At 29.8% G+C, this 24,971-nt stretch overlaps 2 protein-coding genes across 2 annotated transcripts; one reads left to right on the top strand and one right to left on the bottom strand.

Annotated features, from left to right (window-relative positions):
• Positions 1 to 10,266: 10,266 nt before the first annotated feature.
• On the bottom strand, positions 10,267 to 14,037 carry LOC130676309 (uncharacterized). The gene is made up of 2 exons (XM_057482461.1): positions 13,005 to 14,037; positions 10,267 to 12,671 (listed from the first exon to the last, which is right to left on the bottom strand). The coding sequence occupies exons 1-2, from the start codon at positions 14,035 to 14,037 to the stop codon at positions 10,267 to 10,269; spliced, it is 3,438 nt and encodes a 1,145-aa protein (XP_057338444.1).
• Positions 14,038 to 18,483: 4,446 nt separating this feature from the next.
• LOC130676308 (putative uncharacterized protein DDB_G0271606) lies at positions 18,484 to 21,119 on the top strand (the record flags this gene model as incomplete). Its single annotated transcript, XM_057482460.1, has 3 exons — positions 18,484 to 18,498; positions 18,594 to 18,983; positions 19,038 to 21,119. Coding segments are annotated over exons 1-3 (2,487 nt in total), but the record flags the coding sequence as incomplete, so codon positions are not given.
• Between the last annotated feature and the right edge of the window lie 3,852 nt (positions 21,120 to 24,971).

Here is a 24,971-nt window from a genome sequence, read left to right as displayed (position 1 = left end):
CCAAAAGTAGCTATATTTTAACAAATTTTTCTTTTTTACTTGTAAATTTCCAAATCGGTGGATGTTGTCCAAAATTCATATTCAGTGAGCGATTAAGGACTTCAGAACCATTGTTGGTCTTTCGAACAGCATTGAATACCGACCATTCTTCAGGAGTACGCGGTTTAAGCCACTGAGATATAAAATATTTGAAAAAATTTTTCATGCGTTTCAAGACATTCTCGTCCTGAATCCTATTAATAATTTTGATCAAGGCTTGTGGAATTTCCTTCGGTGGTAGATACGCTAATGCTCTGATATACTCCAATATCTCATCAATTTTGACATCAATCGGAGTTTTTGTTTCATTTTTTTTCAAACGTCTCGTAGCTCCTTTTTTGCGCATTTTTCATAATTGCCTATAAAAAATTACAACTGTGCTAGCAAGTGAACATTTATAAACGTTACTTGCAGTTATATTATTATTACTACCCAGAGAAAATTTTTCTTTTTTATTTATGATACAAATGTCTTAGTTTTAATCATTTGAAATGGCTCGGTTCAAAAATATAATAAAACTTGATTTAGATTTGGTTCATCAACTCGGAATTTGGACTTGTTTTTCACAAGACAATCTCGACTTTTTTTTACGGAGATATGAAATACATTGAGTTTTCGCCTTAGTTTAGACTTAACTGGCCTCCTTAGTCATGAATTAAGACGAAAAATGTGACATCAAGTCAAAATTGACTTGATTTAGAGTTATCAATGTGCAATTTACAGGTTATTTTGTGCAAAATAAAATACAGCTGACGGAACTAGATAATAATGGGACAAGCATAAGTTATGTGAAATGAAAACCATATTTTCGACATTTTTTGATTCCATTAAAATTTTCAAGGCTACTAAATTATTGGAAGAAATGGTCAAAATGTAAAGTTTAAGGTCATAAATTAAAGCTTATTAGTCAAGCTTTAAAATACTTTATAAGGAAATTCGCTATGAATTTTAGTTTTAAAGTTATATGGACTTTAAAAGTGATTAAAAACTGATTTTTTCGAAAAATCGTAAAAATTTCAAACATCCATAACATCTAAACTAATCGACTGATTCGGCCCATCTTCGAACTTAACCGTAGTAATTACACATAAAACACGTGGAGAAAATTTCATTAAGATCGGGTAAGAATTGTAGACGCAATCGTGTCCTCAAAAGTGCGTTATATTACATAAATATTTATATATTAGGGTCATCCAAAAAATAAAAAAATTTTATTTTTCTCGCAAACAGGTTCAAAAGTTTTATATAGATAAAAAAAGACGCCTGTGAAAACTAGAGCTCTTAATATTAACATTAAGAGGTTCCTCATCGCACTTATCAATTTTCCATAAGAATAACATGGAAAAAATTATTTTTACGTCTTCTGATTTTTCTAAGTAGCTAACGATGCGTCATAGGGATAATTGGCAGGCATATTTTCGTAGGGAATTGAATGCTCTAAAAAAAAAGATTTTTATCATTTTTTGAGGAATCTATTTGTTCAAAAGTTTTTTGAGGTTGAAGTCAAATTCATATTAAATTTTGAGATTTTCTTACTTTTCCGGCGAAACTATCAGACCTATTACAAAATATCGTTGAACTTTTTTTGTAGACAATTTTATTCCCTAGAAGTTATTTTGAATAAAGTTTTTCCGAATTCCGCATTGTTTTCTAGTTATTTTAATTTTAATGACATGCTCATAAAGAAAGGCCATTCGGCAGCCGAAATGGAAGTATATTTCTCATTATTTGACTATTTTCACCTCTTAAATAAAAGTTAATAACGAAATAAACTTTATTTTTACATTTTCTTAAAAATTCTCAAGATGATAAAACAAAAAAAAATGAAAAAATTATGAGTATAATGCCAAGAATTGAAGTTAACTAAATGAACTTCAGAAGAATTGTTGATGACAATGCACTATACGTTTTCATTTGACGTTATTTAAAGATATATTAAAACTATCGGACCAATGGTATTTCGGATTCTATTCGAAGAATTATGATAGATTATGGTTTTATTCCACGAAAATTCTACCATAAGGACAAAGGCAATAATTTGCTTTCAATAAAATCCACTAATAAAATAATCTAAGATTAAAATTTAATTGTGATATATCTAAGTGTCATACTTGAAATTAGTACTAATATATCAAATAAAAAGCCTATTAGAATATCAAACGACGAGTAGATATAGAGAATATTATCATCATAACTAATGTTAATCTTGTTATTGATATATCATGTCATTTATACACTGTCGATAAAACAAAATTGTACACTTATCCAAAAAATGAAAGGAACAAGAAAATTTTATAAATTTTCTAGTGATGTTTGGAAAGCTGTATTTTCGAGAAAAATGATCGTATCGAAAAAATTAAAAAAGCAAGGTTTTTGGATTTTCTTTCATTTTTGCGTTAGTTATTCAGTAAATGTAAGGTAATGAGGAAAAAAGAAAATTTTTCCAAAAAACGAGACCAACCAAGAATTTTTTTACATTTTTTTTTTTTACGTTTTATTCGGGGGGTAATTTTTTTGTTTGTTTTTCGGAAAAAAATTTTTGATTTTTCCCATTACCTTACATTTACTGAATAACTAACGCAAAAATGAAAGAAAATCCAAAAAAAAATTAATTCTTTCATTTTGGTAATGATTACAGAAATGAAGGAACAAAACTTGTTCCTTTAATTGTTTTGTAAAACTTTGAGCAATCAGTCCGGACAAACGGTTCAATGGATCAATCTAAAAATTTCCAGGGTTTTTGGGGGTACATTAAGCTGTAAAATTACCTGGCAACATTATTTTTTTTATCAATATTTGCAGAGTAGCGATGAGTTGACTAAAAAACCAGAAAATGGCCATTTTTTGTGGGTTTTTCAAATGGATATCAAGAATGAAAAAAAGTTTTTTTTTGAAAAAATCGAAAATGAAGCTTATAGGGGATTTATTCAAGTTTATTAAACTGCCCTTTCAATAACTGTGTGACCATTACTTGCTGAGATATCAATAATCAAAGTCAAAAGGATCCTTTTTCATTTGAAGGCTGATATCTCAGCAGCAAATTGTCGTACAGAGAAACAAAAAAAGCAAATTGTAGCTGAATACATTTCCTAAACGAGCCATGGATTCGTTTTTTTGAAAAAATTTTTCCCGGCCCCGTAGACCTAAAAAACAAAACCACAAAATTTAGAAAAATTTTGTCTCGACCTTTTTCTTATGATTCCGCAAAAACCGTGGCTCAAAAAAATATTTTGCTGGAAGATCTTTAAACTCGAGATTTAAAGCTTCAATTTGTTTTTTTAATTTTTTCGATACGATCATTTTTCACGAAAATACAGCCTTCCAAAAATCACTAAAAAATTTATAAAATTTTCTTGTTCCTTTAATTTTTTAGATAAGTGTATATACCCACTGAATTGAGATGTTTGGATTTTATAGGTGTCACACTGCAATAATATTAATTCAAGTAGCTCCATGAATTTACTAAGAAGTAGAAGAACTAATGCAATAGCAAAATTTCATTAAATGAATGGTAAAATGAGTAATTTCATTAGTAGTTAAACAAGAGGGTTATTGGGTCAGAAATCAAAACAGTGCCCTACTTTACCGACCTGGGATAAGTACCTGGTGTCGGCAATGTAGATTTGTTTTTATCGATATTTGAGCTTGATGATGGTAATGTAGATTTGATTTTATCGATATTTGGGCCTGATGATGATAATGTAGATTTATTTTATCGATATTTGGGGCCTTTCGCGTTGTTGATGATAATGTAGATTTATTTTATCGATATTTGAGGCCTTTTTCATTATTTATGGTAATGTAGATTTGTTTTATCGATATTTGGCACAGTTATCGGTAATGTAGATTTATTTTATCGATATTTGAGACCTTTTTTCATTATTTATCGATATTTTTGGGGCTTTTTCTCTTATTAATGATAATGTAGATTTGGTTGGGGCGTGCTCATGATAATGCAGACTTGGTTGAGACCCAACCATGGTAATGCAGATTTGGCTGGAACCTGATCATGGTAATGTAGATTTTCTTTGGGAGCCCATTTCCTCTTATCGATAAAAGAAGATTTTGGGACTTATCTGATAAATGTGGACTTTTTACTATATATCTTCGAATTTTGACAGTTCTAAGCCGGATTGGGAGGGGGGGGGGACTTGGTTGGAGGTTGATCATTCCAGAATGTTCTCGAATTTTCTATGCGCATATTGGTGGGGGTTTATTTTTAAATTCTGTTTATTCTGAATTTTTAAACAGGTGTAAGGGGGCGGGTTACGTTCAAAAATTTGGCAGTTTTTCCAAGAATATTTTTTTATTAGAAGTAGGGGATTTAACGGTTGATTTAACCGGTTTTGAACCAATCATTGTTACTTTTGTACCCCCAAATTATTTTTTTCTGTAGAAATCCCCACAAAGAACATTTTTTAAGTGGGGATCATCAATATAAAATTTCTAGCTTTCTTGGTCAATCCTCATAGTTATAGCTGTGCTAAATGGAGGAACTTAGTGAAAGTGAAAAACATTTTTTACGTATTAGTCATCCTGGTATGATAGACACTGATGAAATAGTAGAAGATTATTTTGGTGATATATGTCCTGAGTTTATTGGTTCTTTTCTAAGTGATCTATTTTCTTATTATAAAAATTTGGATATAATGAGAAGTAAACGAGACACATCGTGTCCAAGTTGTTTTGCTCTTAAAGATTCAATAAAGAACTTGTATAAAATCATTCAAAATCTTGAAAAATTGGAGAGTCGTATAGACGATAAATAAATCACAATGGAGTATATAGTGGATTTTGTTGGTTATATAGTTCCTAATGGAAAATTTATTATTAAGGAACTCTGTGTAGTTGATATTAATAACTTAAATAATGCAAATGGTGTTTATCAGTGCAAAATTTGTGTATTCAAACCACCTATTCAGTACACCGACACTGTGATTGTGCAACAAAGTGAAGATCAAGATGGGAATCGTCATGGTATTCACTGGGATACTGGTGATCAACCTTATGAATCATTGAAACCTATGGTAAAACAACTAGTTCAGAATGCACGATATTTTTATGTACAAGGACCAACGATGCAAAAACGACTCGAAGAAATGATTGATTATGCAGTCCCAGTTATTGATTTAGAACTAATGAGATTCTTTTCGATTGATAATCTCGAAAATATGAATAGACCTCGATGTGAATTCAGATTCAACCACACTAAACTCGGACATTATGCCTGTTCATATCGAACTGTTCAGCAGCTAAAACAATGGTTTTTGAAATATTGGGGCCGTAAGCCATCATATGAGAAGTCAGTACAGTTATTCTACCAACTATCAGATTTGAGAAAAATGGATGCGGCTGACATTGCTTGTCTTGATGACGTGTTCATTCTCAAATTTGCTCGATCTCAAATACGCTTCGTTTGGGATAAACTACCAATTAATTTGAAACAAAACTTTAAAATTATGGACTATAAGTTTTGCATTGAACATAATTCAATTACAAGTCCTGATTATGATGTTCCGGGAATTTATCTTTATCCTTACAAAAAAGATTGTACTAAGTGTAAAAAACTAAAAGATGCATTAAAATAATTATAAATTCATACTTAACATTTTTTTTTTCCAACTTATATATAATTATATATACTTATCATGCTATATTAATTAATTAACTATGTGTATTAGGTATAAGCAAAATAAAATGATTGAAACATATTTTAATAGTGAAAATTTATTTATTTTTTCTCAACCTTGTTTTCTAATAAAATTATTATTAAGTTAATTTTCTTACAGCACTACTCAATGGATTATATTCAATAATACGATCATGCAGAATTAAGCAGTATGCTGATGCCTGATCGGGAAACTGGTCATTTGATTCAAATTCAACATGAATGTCCACTCGTCCAGATTTGATTGATTTATTTTGTTTTGAACAATCGATAATGTAGAGTGATGCTTCTTCCAAAAATCCTACTTTAGTCAACAATGGTTCCGGCTCTTTATTATAGTATGACGTTTGAAGTAGATATGCATTAATATCAGTGTTTGATCTGATGAGAATTAGTTCATGCTTAGTTGTAGTGGGGATTTACAATATAAATTCAGTTTTTCGTTCCGATTCTGTTTAGTTCTTCATCAATTCTATCTTGAGTGATAGTATCGAGTTGTTTACGCTAATTCAGTGAACTTGTAAAAGAACATTGTGTTGGAGTGTTATGTGTTATTTGAAGCAGTTTAAAGAAAAATCATATCGTGAATATCATCTGTTATTCTTTTTCTATTTCATCTAAATTAAATGACTGTAACATAATAGATTTTTTTTCAAAATTTCACAGTGGGGAAAATGGATTTCGCAAAAATTAATGAAACCACTACCTTAAAGAAGGTTCTACTCAAGAAAAAAATTTCCGAATTAAATGTCAATGGTGAATATCAAGTCACTAAGTTAAAGCTGGCTGGCGCCAAATCTAAACCAAGTTTCGAGGCATCGCTTAATAATGAATTTTGTGTTGATCTACCATGGCATACTACAGCAGCCATTCATGAGGATTTATCAGTTTTGCAGACATTGAATGAGCTAATTGACGAAAGAAACTTATTTATTCGATACCTTGGTGGACAACATGATACACTGGTCACAGAAATTAAGGGATAGAAAAAAAATCCGAAATTTTTAGGTGATTTTCAACATGCTGTAACTCGGTGAAAAATGGTCGTATAAAAAAAATAAAAAAAGCAAATTGTAGCCTCAAGTTTCTAGTTTTCAGATCTGGACCTCAAAATTTTTTATCATCCACGGTTCCGGAGTAATCATAAGAAAACCAACGAAAAAAAAATTTTCAAAATTTTTGCTGGTCTTTCAATACCTCTATGGGCGACAATAAATTTTTTTGAATAATCCGACTGTCTGACTTTTCTCGGAAATTTTATGCCCTTTAATTTGGTGGCCTTAAAAAGTCTCTACAACGATTTGGCGCCGAGTTATCATTGATCAAAGCAAAAAAGTCCATTTTGGCTTTGATAATCAATAACTCCGGATGTATTGGTCGTACAGAGAATGGAAGCAGGGTTTTAAAAACTGGAAAACATTCTCTATAAGGCAAAATTAGTGGCATTTGATAGAAAAATTTTTTTTAAAGCGATATTGTTTGGTAAAAAACAGGTCAAAATTCACAAATTTAAGGATATTTGGAAATCTTGCTATAACTTTGGATATTACGGATGAACAAAGGATATCTTCGACTTTTTTTCAACCTCAAAGTGTCCTGAAAAAACCCTAAAAATTTCTAATCGCTGCGATTTTTCTTTCTTAGTGCCCCGAAGCTTTAAATTTATCGATTTTGTCAAAAATCACCATAATTGGTAGTTTCTCGGTTTTTGTTCATTTTTTCGATTTGAAAATGTTTTTTTACCGATAATCTTCATTTCTTCGATCAAAAAGATCGATTATCAAAAAAAATTGAAAAAAAAAAATTTTGAAAAAAATTTTTTTTTTTTTCAAAATTTTTTTTTTCAAAAATTTTTTTTTTCAAATTTTTTTTTTTGTTGTATCTGCAATGATTTATCATTGTCAAAAAAAATTCCTAAAATTTTTTTTACCGCCGGTATTAGAGTTACCCAAAGCGTATGTTTGTTAAGTTGACATTTAAAGCAGATGCAGTTACAGCGGTAAAAAAAATTTTAGGAATTTTTTTTGACAATGATAAATCATTGCAGATACAACAAAAAAAAAAAATTTGAAAAAAAAAAATTTTTGAAAAAAAAAATTTTGAAAAAAAAAAAAATTTTTTTCAAAATTTTTTTTTTTCAATTTTTTTCGATAATCGATCTGTTTGATCGAAAAAATGAAGATTATCGGTAAAAAAACATTTTCAAATCGAAAAAATGAACAAAAACCGAGAAACTACCAATTATGGTGATTTTTGACAAAATCGATAAATTTAAAGCTTCGGGGCACTAAGAAAGAAAAATCGCAGCGATTTGAAATTCTCAGGGTTTTTTCAGGACACTTTGAGGTTGAAAAAAAGTCGAAGATATCCTTTGTTCATCCGTAATATCCAAAGTTATAGCAAGATTTCCAAATATCCTTAAATTTGTGAATTTTGACCTGTTTTTTACCAAACAATATCGCTTTAAAAAAAATTTTTCTATCAAATACCACTAATTTTGCCTTATAGAGAATGTTTTCCAGTTTTTAAAACCCTGCTTCCATTCTCTGTACGACCAATACATCCGGAGTTATTGATTATCAAAGCCAAAATGGACTTTTTTGCTTTGATCAATGATAACTCGGCGCCAAATCGTTGTAGAGACTTTTTAAGGCCACCAAATTAAAGGGCATAAAATTTCCGAGAAAAGTCAGACAGTCGGATTATTCAAAAAAATTTATTGTCGCCCATAGAGGTATTGAAAGACCAGCAAAAATTTTGAAAATTTTTTTTTCGTTGGTTTTCTTATGATTACTCCGGAACCGTGGATGATAAAAAATTTTGAGGTCCAGATCTGAAAACTAGAAACTTGAGGCTACAATTTGCTTTTTTTATTTTTTTTATACGACCATTTTTCACCGAGTTACAGCATGTTGAAAATCACCTAAAAATTTCGGATTTTTTTTCTATCCCTTAATTTCTGTGACCACGTATGTTGCAACTCTTCATGAAAGGGTAGAACTAATTTTATAAGTAATAGATATGTATGTACTTAAGATATTTAATAAAATTGAATTTATAATGAACTCAAATTGTATCAATTTATTTATACTATAGTAATTTTTAGTTATAAAGAATAAAAGAAAATTAGGAGACATTCAACCCGATTATAAAAATAGTTAGAGGATATTCTAAAGTTTATAGAAATAATAATAATCTTAATTTTTCCTCAAGAATTTCTTATTTTATTTAATGTTTTATGATGAGGTGATCGTCTGGGCATTGCATGCTATGACCAAGGTACTATTTTGTAGGGGATTCAATTCTCTACAAAATAAACTTTTGATCGAATAAAAAACATCAACCAATTTTTTTTCTGCAACCATTTGAACCTATTATAGTGCACCCACTTATAACGCGCCCGCTTATAGCGCGCCCGCTTATAACGCGCCCGCTTATAGCGCGCCCGCTTATAACGCGCCCGCTTATAACGAGTCCGCTTATAACGCGTCCGCTTATAACGCGCCCGCTTATAGCGCGCCCGCTTATAACGCGCCCGCTTATAACGCGCCCGCTTATAACGCGCCCGCTTATAACGGGCCCGCTTATATCGTGCCCGCTTATAACGCGCCCGCTTATAACGCGCTTATTCAGTTGCAGTGTGAACATGCTCCTAGACTAGTGGGTTCTATTTTTAATAAAAAAATAAAATGGCTATTCTTTTAAAACGGAAAGCTCTGACTATAGCTGAAAAAATGGAAATTCTTCAAAAATATGATAATAACAATAAGCTGATAAAGCGGAAAACATTGGTTAAACAGCTTGGGATTCCAGACTCAACTCTCAGATCTATTGTTAAGAGTCGCGAACAAATTAAAAAGAACGCTTTTAGTGGTGTGATGAAACGTCAAAAAATTCGTGCAAGAAAATATGATGAGTTAGAAAAAATGTTATTGCTATGGTATAATCAAGCTAGCACATCAAAAATTCCTGTGAATGGTTCAGTGTTGCAGAATAAGGCTCAAGAAATAGCATCCCTGCTAGGTTTAGAATTTTCTGGATCAAACGGATGGCTTGACCGCTTTCGACAGCGTTATGATATTGTTTATAAACAAATTTCAAGAGAACCTGAGTTAGTAGATGCACCAAGGATTGCTACCTTGAACACCAGCATTATTTCAAAATTAGTTAATCAATACACTCTAATGTTTGCGATGCAGGATGAAATTGACATGGCAAAATCTTCCAAAGTCGAACGTGTTTGAATTCCAGGAAGAAAAACAAGAAGTATACTGAAAAAATGAAAAATAGTAAAAAGGCTTGGGAATAAATATTTTGTAAAGTGGTTAGGATTTGATAGCTCACATAATAGCTGGGTAGACAAATCAGATTTATGAAAACTTCATTTTTTTTTTTTTTTTTTTTTAAGATAATTTTTATATGAGACGTACTTTAATGAATAAATAAAAAAATTTTTTTAATACAAAATGTGTTATTTATTTTTTATTACTATTTTTACAAATTTATTTTTTATTATTATTTTTACAATGTTTTTAATTTATAAGTGTTAATATTAATGATTATACATTATTTTTTTCTACTTCCATATATCCCCATGGTAAGGTATCTGTCGAATTCTCAAGTAGACGTCTTTTATCATCATTCCAACTTAATGCTAGTTTTTGTTGTAAAACCGTCTTAACAATATGTTTATCACTTTTGATTAGCCACTCCTTTTCTATAACGTTACAATGTTCTAAAAGACATTTTTTAAAATCATCAAACTCAATCCTTCTTAAAGTTGAACTTTTAACCCCTTTGGCTCTTTTTTCAACTCTATTATCTTTATATTTTCTATATGTATAAAGCTTAGCTCTTAAACCTACAAATTCCTCTATAATTTTACCATTAGTTTCATCTTTCATAAGACCTATTACTTTTTTATTTTTTAATGGAATATTATATACATTATTTGGAGAATAATCAGATGTATCAAATTTATGAATATCGCGTTTAATAATTTCGTAGATATTAGGTACTGTAAAATGATAAATAAGACTATCAGTATTTGTATACATTAATTTTGAGGTCTCATTATGAAAATTTTTCTTTACATAATTATAATGGAAATCATAGATGAATGTTTTAGCTAAGTCAAGTATACTGAATCCAATATAGATAGGCTTTGTAAAATGTACATGAACGTTTTTTAATTCAATTATTACCATGTCTTCGCCAAAAACAGTTAAACTATGAAAGTTAGGTTTAGAAATTAGAGATTTTGCACCATAACGTCCTGTCCATTCTGTTACTATTCTAATTTCTTTATGTTTTCTAACATTTTCCATTGTTTTTCCAAATACAGCATTATTCATAAGCTTGAAAAAGTTTTTTTCAAATTCATTCTTAGCATTTTTACGACAATCAGTATTTTTATCAATGTATGGCTGTAACCAAGCTGATTGTTCGAAGCTTAGAACACGATGAACTCTTACGAGTTTCATACCTAACTGAATACACTGCTGTAAATTCTTATAATGAATAACATATCTTTCTTTTGAATATAAAGTAGTAATTAATTTAGATTGCTTACTGTTTGGTGGTGCAAAATGCTCAGGACATAATGGTAGATCTTTATGCAGATCATGAAGCTCTATCGGATATTCTAAATCTACCTCTAGTATATAACCTTTTGATTCGTTCGAATTAAAAATACTATCTATATTGTCTACAGTTATATTATCCACCCATTTGAATGACTTATATGGTAAGGGCATACTCATTGCAGCTCCATATAAATTATTCACATCAAAATACATTAAATAAGATTCAGGTTCATTCGGATTAAAGTCATCACCCATAAATCGATTATTAGCCACAGCATGACGATTCGTGCACTGTGATACACCACCTCTTATGCCTTTTTCTATAAATAATACCATTTCAGCATCATCTAGCAGTTCTAATTGAATACCAGTAAGCTTTAACATAGCATCAAAGGCTAATCCTGGTGCTGTATAATAATGAAGGGGATCTAAATTATAAGTATTGTAACAACTGCGTCGAAAATTTTCAAAAATATCAGCTAATAATAACACATCGGTTTTTAAATACAAATCAGAATATTCACCAAGTGTTTTGATGTTAAATTTACTCCAAACTAATTTTGCATGATCATAATCTTCGTCAGATATATTATTATCATTTAGTTTGGAATAAAAAAATGATTTTTGAGGCAATTTATCTTCATTTAACTTTACTATTGAATCTATGTACTCATACGGAAATACTCCTTTACGAGTGGCTAAACTAAACTGCTCATGATCAGAGTAATACATTCGTGTAATTTGTTTATCATTATCTGTAAGATATGATGCTAGTTTCTCAAGACCAGATGCCATAAATCGAAATGAGTCAATAAAACGCAATTCAACTAATGTATTTTTAATAGACTTTGCAAAAGATATATAACGTTCTTTATTAATGGGTAAAACAGTAACTGAACCTTCAAAACCTGTGACTAATGATTTAATAATAAAATGCGAGTCGTAACCTGTTAAGTTATGAAAAATAATAGGTATTTTGTGAGATTGTTTGTAATTTAGATTACATGAATTATGCGCAGGTCCGCGATATTTTCCGGTGAAATGACAATGATCACGACATTTATTAGCATTAGAATCGATTATTTTCCCACAAATATGACAATCTTTTGTTTCATGATGATATCTTTTTTCATCAGTATTGAGTGGCTTCATAGGTATAGGGTTTTTAAGTTTAAAATCAACTTTTCTCCCCAAAATTTCCAACTCCTTAATAAACCATTCAATACAATCAGAAGAGCGTTTGAGCTCAAACTTTGATAAAGAAGAATCATAATTACACAAGACATAATACGCTATACTATAAGGAACGTGTTTTTCAGTACCATTATCAGATTCAAGAGTGCATTCTAAATCAGCATAGACAGCAAATGGAACAGGATCTTTATATTTAAAATTTTTAAATTTCAATATTTTATTATCCTTGTCAGGCAAGCTCATTCTAATCTTATTATATTTGATACAGTCTAATTTATGTTTATCTAGAGAATTTTCAAATCTAAAATGACACAAGCATCTCTCGCAAAACCATAATTTATTTTTACTTTTTGATATTTGACTTTTGACTAAACGTGATAAATTTTTTATTAAAGTGAAATGGAAAATTGGTCTATAGTTCTTAAGATTATCATTGTCAAGATTATTATTATTATTATTATTAATATTATTATTATTATTAGCTTCAATCATTAATAAATAAATTGTAGGTTTCTTACATTGATAATTAGTACTTAAGTATAATGGCGCTATTACACTAGATGCTGCATCTTCTTCTTCATTCTTGGTGAACTGTGATTCAAGCCCGTAAACATTTATCTTCAAGTTATTCAACTTTTCAAATTTTGGAATGTCTTTGAGAGTTATAGGAAAGTTAATATCTTTATAATTAAAAAGTGTACTGAAATGTGGATATGATGATGTCCTTTTTGGGTTAGCAGTTTCAGCACCATATACTGCAGCAGTTACACACCAAAGGAAACAAAATTCATCATTATTTTGGATGTTGATGACAGCTTTTTTATATTGTATATCTTTAGGCAAAGTGACAAACGTTGATAAGCCAGCTCTGAATGGGGCATATCTAGCGATGTTAATAGTTAAGTTTATCACTTCCACTAAGCTCCACCCTGAATCTTTTTGATTAAACTCTTCAACTTTCTTCAATAAAACATCATACACACTATTAACAAACCAGTTGTCTAGATCTGTTGTTATCAATATCTCACGACTTTGAGTTTGAAATGTCTTTGTTTCCTCAATGGTTAATTCGCTCTTAACATTTTCAAATTTGCACATTAAAGTTGTACTGACTTTAAGATTGCCAATCCTCTGCATATTTTCTTGAATTTTATTAACTGTTAAACTTTTTGCATCATTCAGAAATGTTCTTAAATCAATATGCCCAATGTTTACAATGCAACCAGTTGTTATACGATTCTGGAACGCGTTTTCCATATCACGCCACTGAATTAAATTTCCCGAATTCAGATCTCCACCAACCACTTGCCCACTTAATCGTAGAAACTTCTCATAATAAGAATGTAATAGTGTAATATTTGCCTGTATACACCGTCTCTCTTGAACACTTACTCGCGGATTTAATAGGATACTATTAAATGATTTGATAGTATCACTACAAACATTACAAGCTCTAATACTCAGATCTTTACTTATAGGGTTGTGTGTTAAAAGATCTTCATATGTTTGAGCAATTGTATTCACTACGTTGGAATATAATTGTATCGCCATAGTTGAAGAATTTTTTTTCGTAAAACACAGAATTATACCAAATTCGTTTATGACGAGCAGAAATGAACTGATGCATCATCTACAAAAACACCTCTTTTTATATAAAATACATCAAAGAAAAACCGACTACGAAAAAATAAAAATTTTCCTTGAATTTTTAAGATTTAGGATCATTTTTCCGAGAAAAAATTTCTCTAAAATCGTGTAAATGTATAAATTATGCTAATTAAAATAATTTTAGTTTTTCAGCTGAGTAAATATAAAAATTTTGAAAACTTTTAAAATGGCAAATATATATTTAGGTTTTCTATTGCATAATGTATTTTACAGATTGCACAACTAGATAGCTGTGGTTCTCAAAAGTATTTTAATCCTTTAAAGGATGCGATAAAACAAAATTAGCATAAAATATATAAAATTTTCCCAAGATAAAGTTTTGAGTAAATACGTTTATTTTTCAAAATTTATCTAGGATCCTTTAAAATAATAAATACATATATGAAGGTCTGCTATTGCATAATGCAGTATAAATTATGCTAATTAAAATAATTTTAGTTTTTCAGCTGAGTAAATATAAAAATTTTGAAAACTTTTAAAATGGCGAATATATATTTAGGTTTTCTATTGTATAATGTATTTTACAGATTGCATAACTAGTTAGCGGTGGTTCTCAAAAGTACTTTAATCTTTTAAAGGATGCGATAAAACAAAATTAGCATAAAATATATAAAATTTTCCCAAGATAAAGTTTTGAGTAAATACGTTTATTTTTCAAAATTTATCTAGAATCCTTTAAAATAATAAATACATATATAAAGGTCTGCTATTGCATAATGCATTTTACAGATTGCATAAACAGGTGGCGGAAGTTTTCAAAAGTATCTTAATCCTTTTATGGTGATAATAAACAAAATTATAATAAATATATAAAATTTTCGACGATAAAGTTTTGAGCAAATACATATATTTTTTCAAAAATTTATCTAAGATTCCTCAAAATAATAATAAAATAGATTTATAAAGGTCTGCTATTGCATAATGTATTTTACAGATTGCATAAATAGGCGGCAGAAGTTTTCAAAAACATCTTAAATCTTTTAAGCTAGTGATAAACAAAATTAAAATAAAATGTATAAAATTTTTCGAAGGTAAAGTTTTGAGTAAATATAAGTTTTCAAAAGGGTGTTGAGAAGAGTAAATCTGTGAGATTAAAACATTTATCAATAAATGTAAATTTTTTTTTACTACTGTAGGATTAAATAATTTTTATAAAATATTTTGAAACTCTTGAGCAGCTGAAAGAATCTATTAACAGATAAACGAATGCAAATTACAGCTAAGCGGTTTAGGAACAACATTTTTGAAGTAGGTAAATATTCGCATTAGGATAAATCTATCTCAACTGCAAGTAAATGTAAAATCTTCTAGAGCTAAAAATTTTAGTGTCCAACCGAAAAAATATTCAAATGCGCAAATAAATGAAGATTGCGGGATCTAGTTTTAGAGAAAAAACAAGTAAAACATATGTATTAGTATAAATTCCCAGCTGTTATGCATAAATATAAATTTATCCTTTAAACAAAATTTAGGTATGTAAATAAATGGATTCATTTTTTAAATGCGTTAGAGGTTTTAAAGAAAAACTTCTTATAACATTTAAAATGAGGAATAATTTCAACTATTCTATAAAGTAATATTTTTTTTTCGTTAAGCAATTTTTAATTATTTATACGGGACACATTTTTTATACGAGTGAACGTTTAATATGAAATATTCCATGTATAAAAACCTTCATGAATATTTTTTCATAATGATTTTGATTTTACATCTATGAAAAAATAATTTCTGTATATTGAAGATTTACTTATACACTGATAGAAGGATTTCTTAGTATTAAACAAGATTTGTTAATATTTAACAAATGATTTCTTAACGGAGCCTTATTTAAGAAATATTTATTAATATTTAACAAATCATTTCTTAAACATCATTTTTTGTATTTAATAAATATTTCTTAGCATCTAATAAACGATTTGTTAATATTTAATAAATCACTTTTTAACATTTAATGAATCACTTTTTAATGATTAATAAATGAATATTTTATATTTAATATATTTTTTATTATTTGAATAAATTTTTTTTTATATTTAAGAAATTATCTATTAACTTATTTATTAAAATTTAATTCATAAAATCACACAGTTCAAGAATATATATATATATTAGGGTGTGTCAAAATAAAATGATATTTTTTTTTTAAGGTCTCATAGTCTCAAAAGTTTCTTTGGGACAAAAAAAAAATTCTCCTAAAAAATCAGCTCGATATCTCGAAAATGGAGCTGGCGGTTTACAAGTTCATTTTCCCATTTAAAATACATGTAAAAAATTTTTTTTTTAGTTTTTCGAGGAAAAATCTAAGAAAAAAATTTTTATTCCAATTTTGAATTTCACACTCTTATAGGAAATTAAATTCCCTACAAAAATGTCTTGAATTGTTATGCTCGTAACTACAATATCAAAAAAGTTACAAGCTCCCAAAGTTAAAAAAAAGTTTTTTTTTTACGTATAATTATTGTTTTTACTTTTTTGTTATTGATTGGTGGTATTTTTTTCTTCTAATTTTAATTTCCAATCTTCTATATAAAGCTATTTTTATGCAAGAAATATTTAAAAAATAATTTAAAACTGTGACGATTAACTTTTTTGTGTATTGGTGTCAATCACTCGATAAAATAGATTTTTTTATTATAGTAATGTTCTGTAGCGGTTAAGTGAGTTACTAAAACGTTTTAGATTTGAAAATTTTATTGAAGATGTTATATAGAAGATTGAAAATTAAAATTAGAAGAAAAAAATATCTCCAAGTAATAACAAGAAAGTAAAAAATAACAATTATACATAAAAGAAAAATTATTTTTTTTTTCGACTTTGGGGGCTTGTAACTTTTTTTATATTGTAGTTACGAACATGACTATTCAAGACATTTTTGTAAGGAATTCAATTTCCTATGAAGGCGAGAAATTCAAAATTGGAAAAAAAATTTTTTTCTTTGATTTTTCTTCGAAAAACCAAAAAAAAATAATTTATACATGTATTTTAAATGGGAAAATGAACTTGTAAACCGCCAGCCCAATTTTCGAGATATCGAGCTGATTTTTTAGGAGAATTTTTTTAGGTCCCAAAGAAGCTTTTGAGACTATGAGACCTTAAAAAAAAAAATCATTTTTTTTTGACACACCCTAATGTATATATGTTTTTGCATGCAGCTACACACATTCATTAATATTTATATTTATAAACAAAAATAACTAAAACAGCCATCGTATAAAATTTTCTATTCTTTCAATTTCAACATACAATTTCATAGTAATTAACACTATAACTAGAATAAACAAATTAATATTTTTTATATTAAACTACGCTGAGAAATAACATAAAATCCGTTTGATAGTACATGTGTTTTTAATGGTTAAGTTAATACGTGTACACCGACAAATTCTCCTCAGAAATATTTATTAAATATTAAAAAATCTTGTTTGGTGCTAACAAATATTTCTTTTATGTTAATAAGGCTTTGTTAGCATAAAAAATATTTCTTAATAATTAAGAAGTTACTTATTTCATTATAATAAATATTGTTAATAATTACTAAATATTTGTTAAATCCAAAAAAGTCAATTGAGAAAAATTTAATAAATCAATTTATTACTCCTAAACAAATCCTTCTATCAGTGTATTAAAATAGCTATAGACATTTTTTTAATTTTAAGTTTATGTAGTAGGGTTAAAAAATATTTTTCGAAAAACATAAGACATACACCTCCTAGGAATAGTACTTATGAGTACATGGTAGGGGTTGAAAAAATGTATACTAAAATGTATAAGACAACCCTTCTTACAGGTATGTAATATACAAGTGTATAGCGTGGGCTGGAACTCTACTTAGATATGGATAAGAAAACTGTTGCTCCACCCATTTTCGTGGTCAAAATTTGGCAATAGGACATTGTCCTAATGAGATAGGATGGTCAAAATTTTGCCACCTTCTTAGGGATTTTCAATGTACGTTTATGGCGAGGGTGGATTATGGGCCTTACTTAGAAAATAGTTAAGAAACTGATGCTCCACCCGTTTTCTAGTCAAAAATTTAAGTGATAGGTTATTGCCCTAATGGAGTAGGCTGGCTGAAATTTTGATTTTTGCTACTGACCATATAAATATCGGCTACAAACACTGCAGAGCTCATTACAAAGCATCTTGTGAAAATACTCGAACCTTTAATTTTTCTGACATTGTGTTCGAGCGTAGATTTTTTCATATCTATCCGATTAAAATTTTTTATTATTATTTAAAGTAATAATCGTACATTGTGTGTGTGTGTGTGTGTGTGAGTTTGTGAATAAACCTTTTTAATCAGAAGTCATATTAAAAGAAAACCGAAAAATGGATATCGAAAATGTAAGTATAATATTATTATTATTATTTTTTTTTTTATTTAGTTCAATTTATAGTATACATTTGAACTTATCGGTGTATTTCCTTTTTTTTTTCAGATTTTTAATGATTCATGCTACATACCATTAAAGTGGGTGGAAAAATATGGGTTGGCCATACTATGGCAAACGATCATGGGTCAAGTTTGGCGACATATAGAGTCTGGTGAAGATTGGTCAGAGATTATTTATTTAATTGACGATCAGAAGACCAGGCTGCTTAAATTGAGAGCGAATATCTGGTGTTATTTTATGGTGACTGACAATGATGACGAAAAAATTTTGCATGCGGACCTACAGCAAATCGCTCACGATCCAAATTATTTCTACCTCGATGGCATTACAGCTCGCTGCATAAGATTTGCAGCCAGTGTTGGAGGATGGCCAGGTGAAATAGTTAATTTTTCAAGACCTGGTGAGGAGCTAATGACTGTGGATGAGAACATTGAAGTCATCACCATTGATGATGATGATGATATTATCATTGATAATGATTATGATGAGGATGAGGATGATGATGATGAATACGAGGATAATGATGAAGATATTGATGACTTTCCGCCAAGAACACCATCACCACCTCCACCATATTCCCCACCACCTTCATACTCGTCATTGTTTCCAATTCATCCGCTACCACAAACAGTGTACGCACCATCAACATCATCATATTTACCGTCACCATCACTGCCACAGCCATCATCATCATCATCATCATCGTCATTATATACATCATTTTCACAGTCACATCCATCATCAAGCACATCACATGTACCACCATCATTGACACCATCATTGTCATCATCATCATCACCATACCCATCGTATCCACAACCATCATTATCATCATCACCGCCAGCATATTTACCACAACCATCGTCACAGCAGCTACCATATTTGTTGCCGCCACCTTCAGAATGGTCATCATATTTACCACCGGCACCATCATCACAGCAGCTATCATATTTGCCGCCGCCACCTTCGCCACCACCGACATATTTACCACTACAACCACTGATTCCATGGGCTGATAATAATAATATTTATTATAATCACCCAAATGAATCGGTGTGGGTACCAGCTCCACCAGAATCATACCAGCAACAACCTCAACATCGCTACGAAAACAACAATGATCATCAGCATTTTGAACAACAACAACAACAACAACAACAACAACAACAACAACAACAACAACAACAACAACAACAACAACAACAACAACAACAACAACAACAACAACAACAACAACAACAACAACAACAACAACAACAACAACAACAACAACAACAACAACAACAACAACAACAACAACAACAACAACAACAACAACAACAACAACAACAACAACAACAACAACAACAACAACAACAACAACAACAACAACAACAACAACAACAACAACAACAACAACAACAACAACAACAACAACAACAACAACAACAACAACAACAACAACAACAACAACAACAACAACAACAACAACAACAACAACAACAACAACAACAACAACAACAACAACAACAACAACAACAACAACAACAACAACAACAACAACAACAACAACAACAACAACAACAACAACAACAACAACAACAACAACAACAACAACAACAACAACAACAACAACAACAACAACAACAACAACAACAACAACAACAACAACAACAACAACAACAACAACAACAACAACAACAACAACAACAACAACAACAACAACAACAACAACAACAACAACAACAACAACAACAACAACAACAACAACAACAACAACAACAACAACAACAACAACAACAACAACAACAACAACAACAACAACAACAACAACAACAACAACAACAACAACAACAACAACAACAACAACAACAACAACAACAACAACAACAACAACAACAACAACAACAACAACAACAACAACAACAACAACAACAACAACAACAACAACAACAACAACAACAACAACAACAACAACAACAACAACAACAACAACAACAACAACAACAACAACAACAACAACAACAACAACAACAACAACAACAACAACAACAACAACAACAACAACAACAACAACAACAACAACAACAACAACAACAACAACAACAACAACAACAACAACAACAACAACAACAACAACAACAACAACAACAACAACAACAACAACAACAACAACAACAACAACAACAACAACAACAACAACAACAACAACAACAACAACAACAACAACAACAACAACAACAACAACAACAACAACAACAACAACAACAACAACAACAACAACAACAACAACAACAACAACAACAACAACAACAACAACAACAACAACAACAACAACAACAACAACAACAACAACAACAACAACAACAACAACAACAACAACAACAACAACAACAACAACAACAACAACAACAACAACAACAACAACAACAACAACAACAACAACAACAACAACAACAACAACAACAACAACAACAACAACAACAACAACAACAACAACAACAACAACAACAACAACAACAACAACAACAACAACAACAACAACAACAACAACAACAACAACAACAACAACAACAACAACAACAACAACAACAACAACAACGGCAATATGATGATAATAGGCGCTATTATTATTATCACAACCAACATTTTGTGCAAAACAATTTTTACAATATGTTTGATGATAGTATGGAGAATGATTTTTAATTGCTAATATGATTATATATATATATATAATTATTATTATTATTATTATGATTTTTATTTTTATTATTATTATGATTTTTATTATTATTATTATTAATATTATTATTATTATTATTATTATTATTATTATTATTATTATTATTATTATTATTATTATTATTATTATTATTATTGTAAGTTATTTTTTATATTAGGCTAAGTATATTTTGCAACCAAGCATTTCTTGAAATTTTTTTTATAATTATTATTTTTCATTTTTTTTTATTATTTTAATAGAACAATTAATAAATAGTAAATAATTTAAAGATTTTTTTAATTCTTAATTTATAGATACATTTTTTGTAAAATATATTAAGACTTTTGAATGAATAAAAGAAAAATATATACTTTAATTAATGTTCTTTTTATTTCATAATTTATACATACATTTCGTAAAAAGTACATTTAGATTTTTTTGATTGTATAAAAAATATATATTTTCAACATTAGTAGAAGTTTTAAAAGATCCAACGAAGCATTTTTTGAAATTTTTTCTATAATTATTATGCATTATTATTTTTCATTTTTTATTTTTTTATTTTAATAGAGCAATTAATAAATAGTGAATAATTTAAAGATTTTTTAATTCTTAATTTATAGATACATTTTTTGTAAAATATATTAAGACTTTTGAATGAATAAAAGAAAAATATATACTTTAATTAATGTTGTTTTTATTTTTTATTTTTTTTTTCTTGATTGTATAAAAAATATGTTTTCAACATTAGTAGAAGTCTTAAAAGATCCAATTATCTATGAGAATAACTATCTAATTCACGTAATATTTAGAAATAATGATAAGACTGGTAACATATTAATCATGATAAGCCATTTCAAAGTCATTATATTTACCTCCGAAGTAAGTGAGGTAAAGCTTATGATATGGTATGGGGTTGAGCAGCTCTTCGAAGTAATTAGGATTTTTCGTTATCAATGCTGACGTCCTTTTTGGTAAAAATACATTGAATTCTTCGTTGATAGTTGCAACTACTCTTAATCCAAATTTGGTATTGACATTTTTGAAAGCGGTTATTTGATATTCTCCATCTCTTTCCAATTCGGCCAGCTTTTTGGTTGGTAAAAATACTGGTAATTTGATAGCCTCATTTACTTTTAAGAGATCCAGTATTCGCTGAGCAAGTATTCCAAATATGAATATTAATTTGTCAAATTTCGAAATATATTTAATAGTTTTTACAATTAGAAAATCTTACCTGTTGAACACAACTTTATAGTGCACTACTCACAGAACGAAAATTTCTAAATAACTCCGAGGATTATGATAAAAAACTCGAGTTTTTATATTGATGATCCCCACTTAAAAAATGCTCTTTGTGGGGATTTCTACAGAAAAAAAATAATTTGGGGGTACAAAAGTAACAATGATTGGTTCAAAACCGGTTAAATCAACCGTTAAATCCCCTACTTCTAATAAAAAAATATTCTTGGAAAAACTGCCAAATTTTTGAACGTAACCCGCCCCCTTACACCTGTTTAAAAATTCAGAATAAACAGAATTTAAAAATAAACCCCCACCAATATGCGCATAGAAAATTCGAGAACATTCTGGAATGATCAACCTCCAACCAAGCCCCCCCCCCTCCCAATCCGGCTTAGAACTGTCGAAATTCGAAGATATATAGTAAAAAGTCCACATTTATCAGATAAGTCCCAAAATCTTCTTTTATCGATAAGAGGAAATGGGCTCCCAAAGAAAATCTACATTACCATGATCAGGTGCCAGCCAAATCTGCATTATCATTAATAAGAGAAAAAGCCCCAAAAATATCGATAAATAATGAAAAAAGGTCTCAAATATCGAAAAATAAATCTACATTACCGATAACTGTGCCAAATATCGATAAAACAAATCTACATTACCATAAATAATAAAAAAGGCCTCAAATATCGATAAAATAAATCTACATTATCATCAACAACGCGAAAGGCCCCAAATATCGATAAAATAAATCTACATTATCATCATCAGGCTCAAATATCGATAAAATCAAATCTACATTACCATCATCAAGCTCAAATATCGATAAAAACAAATCTACATTGCCGACACCAGGTACTTATCCCAGGCCGATAAAGTAGGGCACTGTTTTGATTTCTGACTCAATAACCCTCTTGTTTAACTACTTTCATTGGTCTAGGTACATATATAGGCATGAAAATGAAAGCTTATTTGAAGAGCTTTCAGATGAATATGATATAAAGTCAAAATGTTATCACATTCAAAAGATATTGAAGGAATATATGAATTGTGGACATTTTAAAAATTTTGAAATGCTATAACTTCTAAACTAATCGACGGATTGAGCTCATTTTCAAACTCGAACAAAGTAGTCACCCACAAAATACGTATACTAAGTTTCAGGGTAATCGGTTTGAAATTGTGGCTATAATCAAAGTGAAAACCTGCATAAAATTAGTTTTTATAATATTTTGTAAATGTTCAAAACCATTTATCTATTAGAAAAAATGGTTAAATCGGTGAGCTGTACTGTCAAAATTGTAGGCAATCGAACGAGCTTTCACATAGAACAAACAAAAATTAGCTATCTCTTTCCGTTGGAAAGTTACATCCAGTTAAATGAGTAAACAAATTTTTTTTGGAAATTTTACAAAATTTCAATCAACCATAACTTCTAAACTTATTGGCCGAGTTGGCTCATCTTCGAACTTATCCAAGGTAATCGTCCATAGAGTAAGTATACTGAGTTTCATTATGATCGGTGTAGAATTGCGGACGCTATCGTTGGAGAACCTGAATTATCTCAACTTAAAATTCCTCGCTGGCTAAACATCTCATCCGACACCTCGAATATCGAGATTCATGGACTCTCTGATGCATCACAGCATGCAATGGCCGCTGCTGTTTACATCAAGACTCATCATCATCTCACACCAGCTAAAATCACTCTTGTCTGTGCAAAGACTCGAGTTGCACCACTAAAACGTCTCACCGTTCCTCGTTTCGAATTATCAGCAGCTCTACTTGTCACTGAACTCATCTCACACATACAAACAACTCTCAACCTCCAAGATGTTCCAGTTTATCTCTGGACAGACTTAGCGGTGGCTCTTGCCTGGATCAAGCAAGAACCAAGTAAATGGAAAGAGTTTGTTAAAAACAGAGTTCAACCCATTCAACAAAATCTACCAGCAGCCAACTGGAAATTCATCTCAGGAAAACAGAATCCTGCAGACTGTGCTTCCAGGGGTTTGACTCCATCTCAACGACAATCTCATCAACTCTGGTGGTCAGGTCCAACCTGGTTACTAGAGTCATCTCACCAATGGCTAGAATTCACGTCTCAAGAAGATCCTGATGTGGACACTCAACGCAAATCAGCTCAATCTCATCTCGCAGTCACCAGTCCAAGTTTACTATTTGGTGACTTGCTTGAATCCTCATCAAATCTCACCAAATTGCTCAGAATCACTGCAATTGTTCAGCGAGCAGTTGCAGTCTTTAAAAAAATTCCTGCATCATCTCTTCACATCTCACCACTCACACCAGCTGATTGACATTCAGCTTTGTACTTCTGGATCAAAGCAATACAACAAGAATATTTCAAGAACGAAATCTCACAATTATCTCAAAACAATCCGTTTTTGAAATCTCATCCTTTCTCACGTCTCACAGCTTACATCGATTCTACGGATATTGTACGAGTTGGTGGACGACTA

Source organism: Microplitis mediator, chromosome 10, assembly GCF_029852145.1.
Source record: "Microplitis mediator isolate UGA2020A chromosome 10, iyMicMedi2.1, whole genome shotgun sequence".
Classification (NCBI taxonomy): Eukaryota; Metazoa; Arthropoda; class Insecta; order Hymenoptera; family Braconidae; genus Microplitis; species Microplitis mediator.
This window is presented reverse-complemented; position numbering and strand designations above follow the sequence as displayed.

Coding starts and splice junctions, on each gene's coding strand:
- LOC130676309 (XM_057482461.1), bottom strand. CDS start 14,037: ATGGCGATACAATTATATTCCAACGTAGTGAATACAATTGCTCAAACA. Junction 12,672..13,004: donor CTTAAGTACTAATTATCAAT/GTAAGAAACCTA, acceptor TTAAATATAAAG/ATCCTGTTCCATTTGCTGTC.